The 12,924-nt window shown below is 41.4% G+C and overlaps 1 protein-coding gene across 1 annotated transcript in view; it reads left to right on the top strand.

The window, feature by feature from the left end:
• Positions 1–12,924, top strand: part of NSUN7 (NOP2/Sun RNA methyltransferase family member 7) — a 37,072-nt gene that overhangs the window by 15,222 nt on the left and 8,926 nt on the right. Inside the window, exons 4-8 of the mRNA XM_062213211.1 lie at positions 2,320–2,472; positions 3,122–3,305; positions 4,353–4,563; positions 7,192–7,335; positions 10,278–10,379. Of these exons, the coding sequence (XP_062069195.1) occupies positions 2,320–2,472; positions 3,122–3,305; positions 4,353–4,563; positions 7,192–7,335; positions 10,278–10,379 (794 nt within the window). The remainder of the gene's footprint in view (positions 1–2,319; positions 2,473–3,121; positions 3,306–4,352; positions 4,564–7,191; positions 7,336–10,277; positions 10,380–12,924) is intronic.

Below are 12,924 nucleotides of genomic sequence, written 5' to 3'. Positions count from 1 at the left end.
AGTTCAGTGTGTGACGAGGTTGATTTGTGGATGGGACTGGTAGGAACTAAGGCAAGACGAGTTGGTTAAGGTGAAACTATTAATAGCCTAGTTTATCATGATAAAGAATTTAGATGCTGCCCTGTGGCTAATGGATTTCTTCTCAGATTTAGGCTGAGGGATTACAGAATTATAATCCAACAATCAGAAAGGAAGATCTGTCTGTATGTGCAGCAGAGACGCTGGTGAAAGACATAATTGGGCAGCGCTCTGGGGGTAGCTCAGCCTCTCGCAGAAAGACGTCTGGATCGGGAGCACTGGGAGAGGCCACTCTGCCCCTGTTTTCATCATGCAGCTATGAAACAAGGTTTTTAGTAACCACAGGGCACTTTTTTTTTTTGAAAGATTTATTTATTTATTTGAAGAGTGACAGAGGAAGAAAAAGAAAAAAAAGATAAGTTTCATTCATTGGTTTACTTCTCAAATTATGAATACAGTGGCCAAGGATGGGCCAGGCTGACGCCAGGACCCAGAAACTTCATCCAGACTCCCATAGGGGTGGTAGGGGCCCGAGTACTTGGGGCATCAAGCAATGCCAGGAAGCTGGGTCAGAAGCAGAGCAGCCAGGACTGAAGCCGCTGCTCTGATGTGGGAGCGGTGCAAGCTGCGGGTTAACCTGCTGCACCATGGTGCTAGTTCCTACAGGATTCTTCATTTACAGAAGGATTTATCTGGTTATCCTGATAGCGTTTGCATTTGGTATTTGTCCTTAGTCTCATATTGGTTGTATTAAAGTATTTTAAATAGCCTATGTACTTGAATTTTTTTTTTTTGTGGGAACAAATTTCACTAAAATGCACAATCCAAAATATTTACAGTATGGAAATTTTGGAAAATCTCTCTTCACTCCCCCATGTTGTATTCACTTATATTTTTCTAGGCTTCATATCCATATTTAATGATTGAATAATGCAGCCAATGGAATTTATTATGGTAAATTTTAACTAAGTAGGAATTTTGAAGTACTATTTAATTAAAAATGTTGTGTACTCAAACATCTCACAGTGTGTAACATAGAACAGTAACTCATCCGTGTATATTAATGTATTCTTTGATGTGCATTACTGTACTATTATTTTTTAGCATCCCCTGCTGTAGTTCTGTTACATTTAGAGATAGAACTAAACAAATCTAGTCTTTTTTTTCCACAGTCCTAAAAGGCTTATTGGGGTTTAATAACCCTTCCGTCTCCTACCCAAGTGCCAAGTGTTCCTATAACATCTGTCTTTCTCTCATACATGCATACATATTCTCACAGAAATGTTTTTTGGGCGAGTGTTCTCATGATGTTGAATGGATAAGAAACTGTAACTAGGGAGACTGCAGGTGTAGGATGAAGAAAGTGGTGTTTCACTGCCGTTCTTGTTTGCTACCCCTATCCTGCCTCCGCTGTTCTTTAAACAGTTCACGCAGGCTTGCCACTGATTCCCTGAGAATGTCCTCTCCTGTCTGTACCACACACCAACCAGAGCTCAGGTTGCACTTGACTCACTGTGTTGTGTAGTCTCTTCCCCATTCTTCACTCCAGGTTATACTTGAGGTATATTCCAATAGGTTCCTACTGTGAACATGCCATGAATAAATCCTGTATTCTCACTGGATAAAAATCTGAGCTATGAGATCAATTGAAATCATTATACATTCTCGATAATACTAACTGCTTCTTATTCTTCTTGTCTGTGATTTGGAACTTTGAGGAAGGGAATATTCAACACAGGGGAGGACTGTTTCTGATCCATGGAAGCTCCTTAATCTAATCAAGATGGTATATGCTGTTGCCATCTATGATAATAATGAGTAGCACATAACGAGTGCCTGCTGTGTGCCAGGCCCTGTGCTAAGCATTTCGTACACATAATTGCTATTTACTACACAAATGACAAGTTACATTGACTGCCTGTCACACACGAGAAAGCTGAGGCTGAGAGGAGACTCACATTGCTGAGCCCATGTGGCTCTTACATGATAGAACCTGAATTAACTTCAAGTGTGTCTGACTCTAAGTCCTACAGCTTTTCCCTAAATAAAATTTCCCTTTCAGCCAGTACTTGACATAAACATCTGAACAGATCATGCAACTATATAGAGCAACCACAACAATACAAGGGAATCAGAATTATTGGAGTGCTATTTTCAAATGTGATTTTACACTGCAAAAATTTCAAATGGAGTTATAGAAAAATGGGTTAAAATTGTTCATGTAACTTGTAAAAGTGTCTAGTAGAAACTGGTAGTCTTGTCTCAAGTGCAGTAGTCGTGAAGAATGGATTCTCTCTCTAGTTTTAAGACAAAGTTGGCTGCAGCGCTGGCACGATGTAGAATCAAGCATGACGCCCTTTCCATTTACCACATTCTGCCAGAGACAGTCAGGAAGCAGGAGCTGCGGGCCTCCACGCTGCCACTCTATGCTTGGATAAATACTTGTAAAATCAGGTAAGAGGTTTTTTTAAAAAAATATATTTGAGAGGCAGAGAGACAGACACACAGAATGACAGAGAGAGCTCCCATCCACCAGTTCCCTCCCTAAATGCCTGCAACAGGCCCAGGCCAAAGTCAGGAGCTGGGAACTGAATCCCAGGCTCTCATGTGGATGGCAGGAACCCAGTGACCTGAGCCATCCTCTGTGCCTCCCAGGTCTGCATTAGCAGGAGCTGGAATCAGGAGCTGGAGGCAGACGTAGGTCCTGGTTGTTCCTGCATGGGCTGCAGGCCTCTTCACCACCAGGCGGATGCCTGCCTGCCTGCAGGGGAAGAGCTTTAATCAAACTCTTTGTTCATATTTCACGTCTCCATCCCTTTAAAACATTGTGACAAGAAATATCATCTTTTAAAGAGTTGGGGGACACATCTGGGGGAGTGATTAAGGAATCATAGTTCCGTATTTTATTGCCAAATTACCAAAGGCTGTTACATAAATATACTAACTTTTCTGTCTCTAATTATCTTTTAACTTACTGTTGGCTACAATTGTGGGTTCCACTAGATACAGTAATATTTTTCTTTGTTTCAGGAAAAAGTGTTAGTGTTCAGCACACTTTAATGTATTATATTTGTGATTACAACCTAATGTTGTATATTTACAGCCCTGAAGAAGTTTATAATAATTTGAAGATAAAAGGTTATCGTAAAGTCAAATCCATATTGCACATTGATGATAAAGTCTTTGCCGTGGACCAACATTGCTATGATGTCTTAATTTTTCCTTCTCATCTTAAAAAAGATCTTGTAAATATAGATCTCTTCAAAGATTATAAACTTATTTTTCAGGTAAACTAATATTTACTTTCCTTGTGATTCTCAAGAATCCTATTTAGCCAAAGAGTTCCTTTACCTAAATGAAAACCTAACATTGTTTACAGGTTTTAGGGATTAGAGCAGTTTATAAGGACTGATGGTCACCTTGAATAAAACTGACATCTCCACACTCAGTGCTTCTGTTCCTCCCTTGGCATCGCTGTCTTCGGTGGGGTTATAAAGGATACATTTTCCCCGAAGTCCATAGCTGGGAACATTTATATTGCTGGCCCCTAAGGGAAGATTCATGAGAAGGTCCAGTGAAACCATTTCTTCCTTCCATTTTCAGGGAAGACAGTAGTGCCATGCTACACATGAAAAGGCAGTGTGTACACTTTCTCATAGCCTCTTTAATACAGTCTTCTGGTTTTGATTTGTAGGAGGTGAGTAGTGGCTACTGATACAGGCAATGAATGTGAGAAATAACGTGATTCCAATAGAAGGAACAATTAAACGTACAAAAATTGGATTTTTCAATCCTTAGATTCTAGTTCTTGCCTTAGTGTTCTAAGGTTTATCCTTTCCTCCCCTCAGAGTCGTGAGCATCAAGCTCTCTTACTCTGTCAGATCACTGTAGAAGCCCAGTCTGTCAAACACCCCTTTCCATGCCTCCCAGACACCTCAATTTTAATCTCTGTGAACCAGCAGCGATTTAGATGACAGTGTAATGAAGAAGAAAAAATGGCAATAGGCAGCTAAGTGGGTTTTCATGAAGGATGAGGTTGGGAGTTAAGACAAGACATCATTAATCTATTTGTCATATTTTAGAGATTTCGGCATTGCTTTATCATTCTATAAATTGAGTGATAGCATAATTTATGCTATCCAAGGTTAAGCTCTTTGTTTTAAATGTGTCTCTGTCAACTTTTTATTTAGACATTAAGATGTTTTAAACCAAAATGGACTGGATATCTCTTCAAGATTCCTACCAAGTACTTCCTTTTCTCTAAAGGAAAAAGTACTTGATTTATGTTTCTAGTTATTCCCTTTGAGAGTTCTAATCATACCGTTATCTCCTAGGACAAATCTCGAAGTCTTGCTGTTCATTCTGTAAAGGCTTTACTAAACATGGAGGATGATATCCTAATGGTCAACACAGGTTCATGGTACACAGTTGCCCATATGTCAATCTTAACACATAATAATACTTCAAAAATATTTGTGTGTGGAGTACGATCACATGCTAAGGATCCTGACCTAAAGAAGCTTTTCACAAAAATGGGATGTAAAAGTACGTACAAATATTTATTTATTTGGTGATTATTGCTCTACCAGAGTTTACAGATATTAAGAATGTTTGAGGGGCAGGAGTTTAGCACAGTGGTTAGGATGTCAGTTTTGATGCCTGCATCCCATATGGCAGGGTCTGGGTTTGAGTCCTGGCTTTGCTTCCAAGTCCACCTTCCTGCTGATGTTCACCATGGGAAGCAGCAGGTGATGGCCTCATGTACTTGTTTCCCTGTTACCCATGTAGGAGACCTGGATTGAACTCCTGGCTTTGGCTGGACCCAGCACTGGCTGTTGCAGGCATTTGGGGAGTGAGCTAGCAAATGGAAGATCTCTCTCTCTCTGCCTTTCAAATAAATTAAGTTTGAATTTATTATTATTTTTTGTAAAGTAATAACTCTATATGAATTGTACTTTTAAAACCTTTACCAGTCTATAGTCTATCAGGGTATTCTTGTTACTTAATATTGGTGAAACAACTATAGGTTAAATGAATTCATATTTTGGTACTTTGCAATTGTGTTTGACATTCAGCCACTATATAATTTGAGGATCAAACAACATTTGGTTAAAGTAGATGGTAGAAATTTCATTTAATAAATAAGAACATAATTACATAAGTGCTTATGTGACAAAGAATATTTATCTAGGACTAGAAGCTAAGTCTTTTAAGGCTTCTTGTTTTTAAAAATATCTTGTCATTGGATCATGCTAACTAGAAATCAAACTGTATTGTAGGTCCTTTGATACTAAAAAGTAAACAAACTTTTGACAGATTCATAGGGTATGGAGACAAAAGGGAGAATTTGCGTGCCTTGGTGGTATAGTGTGAGCATAGCTGCATTCCAAAAGGTAGAATTCAGGGGCCGGTGCAGTGACATAGTAGGTTAAGCCTCTGCTTGTGGTGCATGCATCCCACATGGACGCTGGTTCAAGTCCTAGCTATTCCACTTCCGACCCAGCTCCCTGCTAATGGCCTGAGAAAGCAGTGGAAGATGGCCCAAGTGCTTGGGCCCCTCCACCCATGTGGGATACCTGGATTAAGCTGGTTCCTGGCTTCAGACTGGCCCAACTCCAGCCATCTGGGAAGTGAACCAGTGGATAGAAGACCTCTTTCTCTGTTTCTCCCTCTTTCTATCTGTAACTCTGCCTCTCAAATAAATAAATCTTTTTTTTTTTTAAAGTAGAATTTAGGGCTTGATCAGGAGAGGTAGCCTGGTAGGTACCTAGAATTTCACTTGGAGCACAGAAGTATACGTCAGATAGTGAACAGTCCTCCAAAGAATTGGAGCCCATGTTCCAGTCACCTAATTCCCAAATGGATTAGTGTGCTCTGGGGTTGCTAGTAGCCAGTCTTAGGCATAGATTTGGCCTGCCAGATGCAAAAATAAATTCTCTGCGGAAGGAAATAACATCATCCTAGGTCTTCAATTGCATCCTATTTTTGTTTGCATGTGCAGTGTCTGGCACCCAACTAAAAGGGGGTGGGGGGGCAGGCATTCAGCTTAGTGGTTAAGGTGCCAGTTAAGACATTCACACACCTGAGTTTGTACCCAGCTCCATCTCCTGATTCCAGATTCTTGCTGGTGTAGATCATGGGGGGCAACCTTGATGATTCAAGCAGTTGGGTTACTGCCACCTACAAGGGATTCTTAGCCTGGCTCTTGGCTTCAGGCCTGCCCAACTCTGGGTGTTGCAGGTATCTGGAAACAGAACCAGCAGATGGGAGATCTTGCCTTCTCTTTCCCTCTTTTTGCTTCCCAAATAAATAAATAAATAAAAATTGGGTAAAATAAAATATATTATTAAAATTAAGGGAAAATACTGTAATAGAATCAGACTTACACAGGATCCAGATGGGACTTTAAATAGCTATGACTGGGGTGGGCTATATCCCGGCCCAGCCCTGGCTATTGCCAGACATTCAGGAAGTTAACCAGCAAATGGAAAATCTCTGCTTGCAACTCTCTCTCTCTCTCTCTCTCTCTCTCTCTCTCTCTCTCTCTCGGTGTGTGTGTGTCTGTCACTTTTAACAAATAAATAAAATTCTAACAGAAGAAACAGGTTTAACAGTAAATGACACAAAGTTAAAGAAGCAATAAATGGATTGATAGGCTAGAAGAAAATACCAAGACAGAAGCATGGGAAGAAAAAGGGATGACTAGTGTAAACGAGATCGTAACACACATCGGAGATTCTGACTCTGATCGTGTGTGTATTGTGTGGGATTCTAGAAAGAGGAGAAAAGAAATTGCGAAGAAACAGTATTTGAATGTCAGGCTGAGAAGTTTCCAAAATGGATAAAAGACATTAAGGCACAGATTTAAGCCTTCCTGTGAACATCAACTAGAATAAATATATGGAAAATATATGCTATGATCTGAATGTTTGTGTTACCCCCAAATTTATAAATCACACTCCTAATCTCCGAAGTTATGGTATTAAGAAATAAGACCTTTGGGAGGCCCTTGTGACTGGGATATGTCCAGTGAGTTTCTCCTTTAAAAAAGTATTCCAGCTAAGAAATGAAAAAAGGATTTAAACATTCACAACAAATAGATATAATAACATACTGATGTAGAATTTTTAACTAATATTTTTACATTAATTTTCCATGTTTTTTTCCTTCCAGATATTGAAATACTTCATGATACATTTACTAACATTGACTCAAAGGATCAGAGGTTACAGAAAGTTAAAGTGATTCTGCTGCTGCCTCGTTGTTCAGGACTGGGTGTTAGTAATCCAGTAGAATTTATTTTAAATGAACATGAAGGTACGTGTTTTAGTTTGTAAATTTTAAAAATTTAGTTGATAATTTAAAATAAAATTAATAAAATAGCATATGAAATATACCTGATTAATGAATAAGCCACAATGTATAAAGTTCTTACTGAATATAATATACTTAACCTCTCTTGGTTGACTTAATCCCTATACCAATCCTGTGAGAGACAGGCAGCTGTGCTATTACACATGTTTGACAGTTGGAAGGATGTAGGCAATCAGGACAGATGTGGGTCAGTATGTGGTTTTGGTTTATACCAGAGCTCTAGATGTAGGCATAAACATTTGTCAGCATTCCATTAATGAATAACTGAGATTCAGAAAGATTGAGTCATTCTTATAAAGTCATACAATTAGTTAAAAACAGGGCTAGAATTCTATTTAGATCTGCCTGTTTCTAGCCTATGCTCTAAACACCACTCTAATCAAATCAAAATTAGGCTAATTCAAACTCAAGATGGTTTAAATCTCCAGTATATGTGTTTTATGATAAAAATATCTTAGACTAAATACTAACTCTAGGAATATTTTATTGGCTTCTTTCATAAATTTTAAAATTATGACTTAGCATTAACATCTATTGAACACTTACACGTACAGCACGAGCTAAGCACTTCATTCGGATCATTTCATTAAACCCTCACAAGGAAGCCGTGACTCTCATTTTCCCCTGTTATGAACAGGAAGTCTGAGGCTCAGGCAGTGTCAAAGCCTCGCAGAATCCTTGGACAGGAAGTCTCTGAGCCTGCTTGCCCACACAGCCAGTCTGACTGTGAGGCTGGCATGTTAAAAAAAATAGTGTATTCATAGTTTACCTATTTGAAAGGGGGAGTGGCGGGGAGGAGGAGGAGGAAGAGGAGGAAGAGAAGGAGAAGAGAGATTTTCCACTCTCCTGGCTCACTCCCCAAAGCTTGTGAACAGCCAGGGCTGGGCCAGGCTAAGAGTTGGGAACTCAATCCAGGTCGCCCACATGGGTGACAGGGACCCAACTACCCGAGTCATCATTTGCTGTTGCCCAGGGTGCACACTGGGAGGAAGCTGGACATGGAAGAAGAGCAAGGACTTGAACCCAGGTACTTCAACCTGGGACGTGGGTGTCCCAGGCAACGTCTTAACTGGAATGCCAGATGTCTACCATAGACACTGGGCTATTGATCACTCTGTTAATCACATTATATTGCCCCAAATTAACTGACACTGATTCCTACTCTGATCTCTTGATTATACTGAAAGGCATAGTAATTAACCAGAATATTAGAAAAGGAAGACATGTCACGCCACTGGTAGTCAGAAGATGGTAACTGTTACCTGTGCCAAGGAGGGACAGAGCTGAAAAGGAAGGAAAAGAAGCAGAGGGAGAAGTAATGTTTATTGAATGTAAGACTGTCCCAGGCATTATTGTAGCTAGTGTGTGTACACCGTGACTCCACACTATTGTAGGTAGTGTGTGTACACCGTGACTCCACACTATTGTAGGTAGTGTGTGTACACCGCGACTCCGCACTATTGTAGGTAGTGTGTGTGCACCACAACTCCACACTATTGTAGGTAGTGTGTGTGCACCGCGACTCCGCACTATTGTAGGTAGTGTGTGTGCACCGCGACTCCGCACTATTGTAGGTAGTGTGTGTGCACCGCGACTCCGCACTATTGTAGGTAGTGTGTCTGCACCACGACTCCGCACTATTGTAGGTAGTGTGTGTGCACCGCGACTCCGCACTATTGTAGGTAGTGTGTCTGCACCATGACTCCGCACTATTGTAGGTAGTGTGTCTACACCGTGACTCCGCACTATTGTAGGTAGTGTGTGTACACCGCGACTCCGCACTATTGTAGGTAGTGTGTGTACACCGCGACTCCGCACTATTGTAGGTAGTGTGTGTACACCGTGACTCCGCACTATTGTAGGTAGTGTGTGTACACCGCGACTCCGCACTATTGTAGGCAGCGTGTCTACACTGTGACTCCGCATTCACAGTCACTTTTTGAGGATGGTATATCCCTATTTTATGGAGGGGAAAAATAACCCCAAGACTCAGAAAAACGAAGCAAACTGCTTATGGCTATGTAGCTAGTAAATACGGGAGCGGAAATCCACATTCAGGTCAGTTAGCAGAGTTGCTTTCCAGTAAAGTGCACTATTTTTAACTGGGCTTATACCGTACCCTGGGGAATTTTGATTCACTGTAAAAGAAAACACTCCTGAGTCCCTCAGTAATGTACATTCTGAGAAAAGCCTCATCGTTCGGTGGTTTCATGGTTGTGCGAACATCACGGAGTGTACTTACACAAGCTGGCTGGCGTGCTGGTTTGAGGCTGCTGCTGGCGTAACCCTGCATAGATCTGTAGTAAAATGTTTGGCTGTAGGTAGGAGGAGTACACTGAAACAATGATAGAAAGCACAGTAAATACGTAAACCAGTAAGATAGTAAGTTATTGCCGAGTACTGTGACTGCACATGGTTGTATGTGCTCTTTTATGAATGGCAGTGCAGTTGGTTTGTTTACACACATGAACAGTGCATTGCACCGCAGCAGTACCGTGGCCACAATGTGACGAGGCATTAGCAAGTACTCAGCTCCCTGACAGTCTGCGGAATCACCGCCTATGTATGGTTGGTCAGGGACCGAGGCTTCCTTATGCAGCACTTAACTGTTTGTGGCTACTTTGACTGTTAATCTCATAGGAGCGTAGAGAAAAATGATGTTAAATATTTTCAGTATTCTCTTTGAAAGCCAATATTTAAACATTACATTTATTAATTTTTGAATTTTAAGTTAATATTTTAATATTACTATTTTGTTTTAGCAGATACTTTTCATGAAAACCTTAATTAATAGGTAAAAAGATGGAAAAGTATGATAATAATAAACATGAAAAGTATATAATTATGGTATATTTTAAAGTCTTTGTTTACTTTTAAAAATTTAGATACAGATTTACTGAAAGATCTATCTAAAGGAGGCACATCAAAAGATAAACTTCATGTTCTTGCTCAGCAGCAGTATGAACAGCTAACACATGCGATGAAATGTAAGTTTCTCATTGGTACTATTGTGTTAAAATACGGTGTGAATCTCAGAAACATTACTACTTCACTTATTATAATCAAACAATGAAGCAAATTTTCTAGAATATTCAGTCTCAAAATTCTTATTTATATCAACTTAATTCTTTTAAAATATATGCTTTACCGTAATTTTAAACATAGGTTATGAAACATAATTTAACAATTTCTTAATGCTGAAGTGAAATAATTATGTGTACCCATACTTGTACAGTTTCATCTTTTCTATTTTTTCTTTGATTTCTTGCTTAATTTTCTTTCGCTGTGCCTCCCCTAACAATTCCTCTTTAGTCCAAATTGTAATCCAACCATATTTTTCTTAATGCTAAGTAGAGAAAAAGAGGTGTAATTATAGCTAAAGTCTTGATCTTTTAATTTGGAGTCTGTGTAACGAGGCTTCGTAAGTATTTATATCATAGTTTTAATGATTCCTTTCGGATTTTGAGTACCACTGCCTTTCCACACGTGGATGTGGAAAGGTATGTCTCTGAGAAATGACTAAACCTTTGTTCATCATATATTTAATCAAGTACCCATTCTGGGTCAAGCATGAAGCCATAATAAATCAGAATAAAAATAATAACCTACCTCAGGATTTGGCTGAGAGCATTAGTGAGGCAATTCATACAATGATTACAACAGATCCTGGCCAGCGCTGCGGCTCACTTGGCTAATCCTCCACCTGTGACGCCGGTACCCCGGGTTCTAGTCCCAGTTGGGGTGCCGGGTACTAGTCCCGGTTGCTCCTCTTCCAGTCCAGCTCTCTGCTGTGGCCCGGGAGTGCAGTGGAGGATGGCCCAAGTGCTTGGGCCCTGCACCCACAAGGGAGACTAGGAGGAAGTTGTTAGCATATGGGCAGGAATAAATCCTGACAAAGGCTCAAAGATAAGTATGTGGGTACAGGCAATTCAATAGATAGTAACAAAATGAGGTAGAAATAAGGCAAAACATAAAGCACAGAGGATTGTCCTTTTGGTTGATGTTGCTAATAAACATTAATTTGAAAGTGATAGTATATACAAGGGTATTTCAAAAATTTGATGGAAAATGGAATTAAAAGATAATTTTGTTGCAAAAATTATGAAACCCATGCATATGAGGGTTGTTTAAAAAGCTCATGGGAAGCCGGCGCCGCGGCTCACTAGGCTAATCCTCCGCCTTGCGGCGCCGGCACACCGGGTTCTAGTCCCGGTCGGGACGCCAGATTCTGTCCCGGTTGCCCCTCTTCCAGGCCAGCTCTCTGCTGTGGCCCGGGAAGGCAGTGGAGGATGGCCCAAGTGCTTGGGCCCTGCACCCGCTTGGGAGACCAGGAGAAGCACCTGGTTCCTGGCTTCAGATCAGCGTGGTGCGCTGGCCGCAGCGGCCATTGGAGGGTGAACCAATGGTAAAGGAAGACCTTTCTCTCTGTCTCTCTCTCTCTCTCTCACTGTCCACTCTGCCTGTCCCAAAAAAAAAAAAAAAAAAAAAAAAAAATCAGAACAAACACTTCTCAGGAGGTCCTTTGTACCCATTCATGAAGTTATGAAGCCGCTGACCCCCACGTCGTTCCTCTCCTCCTGAACTTGGGTCCCCATAACTCTCTTCATACCCCTTGTTGGTTCTCACCTCCTGCTCCATGGTTCTAGAATGTATAGTCCCTCATCAATAAAAATCCCCCAATTTTCACTTCTGTGTGTTCTGTCCTCTACCCCCTACCTGCCTTACCCCTGAGAAGAATGTTTCTCTAATTTCTCCTCTCCTTCAGTTTTCTTTTAAAGATTTATTATTTATTTCAAAGTCAAAGTTACAGAGAGAAGGAGAGAGAGAGAGAGAGAGAGAGAGATCTTCCATCCCCTGGGGCTGGGCCAAGCCATATCCAGCAGCCTGGAACTCCATCCGGGTATCTCATACAGGTCACAGGGGCACAAGTATTTGGGCCATCCTGTGCTGCCTTCCCAGATGCATTACCAGGGATCTGGAAAAGAAGTGGAGAGATGCCGGCATTGTAGGCTGAGCTTAGCACGCTTCACCACAACACCAGCCCCCTCATTCCGTCTTGAGCCCATTATCGTCAGCCCTGCCACTAATCCAAAATGGTCTCGCGAGCATCACCAGCAGCCCCTGCTGCTTGCTCCGTTCTGCTCTCACCTGCCTTGGTCCATCTGTGGAGCTGACATTAATGATCACTTCCTCTCGCTTCACAGGCACACTCCATTGTTGTCCAAGATGCCGCACCTCGCTTTCTGCCCCACCTCCCTGGCCTCCCCTTCTCACTGTCTGGCTGTCTGGGGCCTCTCTAAATCGGTACCCAATGTAACATGGGTTTTTACTGCCTCAATGGTCTCGTCTGTACTTCCTGCTGCCTTCCAGCACTGTCACGTAGTGCCCGGTGGGCATCTCACAGCTAACAGGTCCAAGTGGAAGTCCCACTCTTCCTCCCACCATCCCTGTCCTTCCCAAGTGCTGCCAGTTCTGTAAATGACAATTCCCGCCTTCTGCTGGGCTTGGGACAATCTCGGCAGCCCCCAGGGC

Source organism: Lepus europaeus, chromosome 16, assembly GCF_033115175.1.
Source record: "Lepus europaeus isolate LE1 chromosome 16, mLepTim1.pri, whole genome shotgun sequence".
Lineage (NCBI taxonomy): Eukaryota > Metazoa > Chordata > Mammalia > Lagomorpha > Leporidae > Lepus > Lepus europaeus.
The sequence above is the reverse complement of the archived record's forward strand: the minus strand, read 5'-3'. Positions and strand labels throughout refer to the sequence as shown.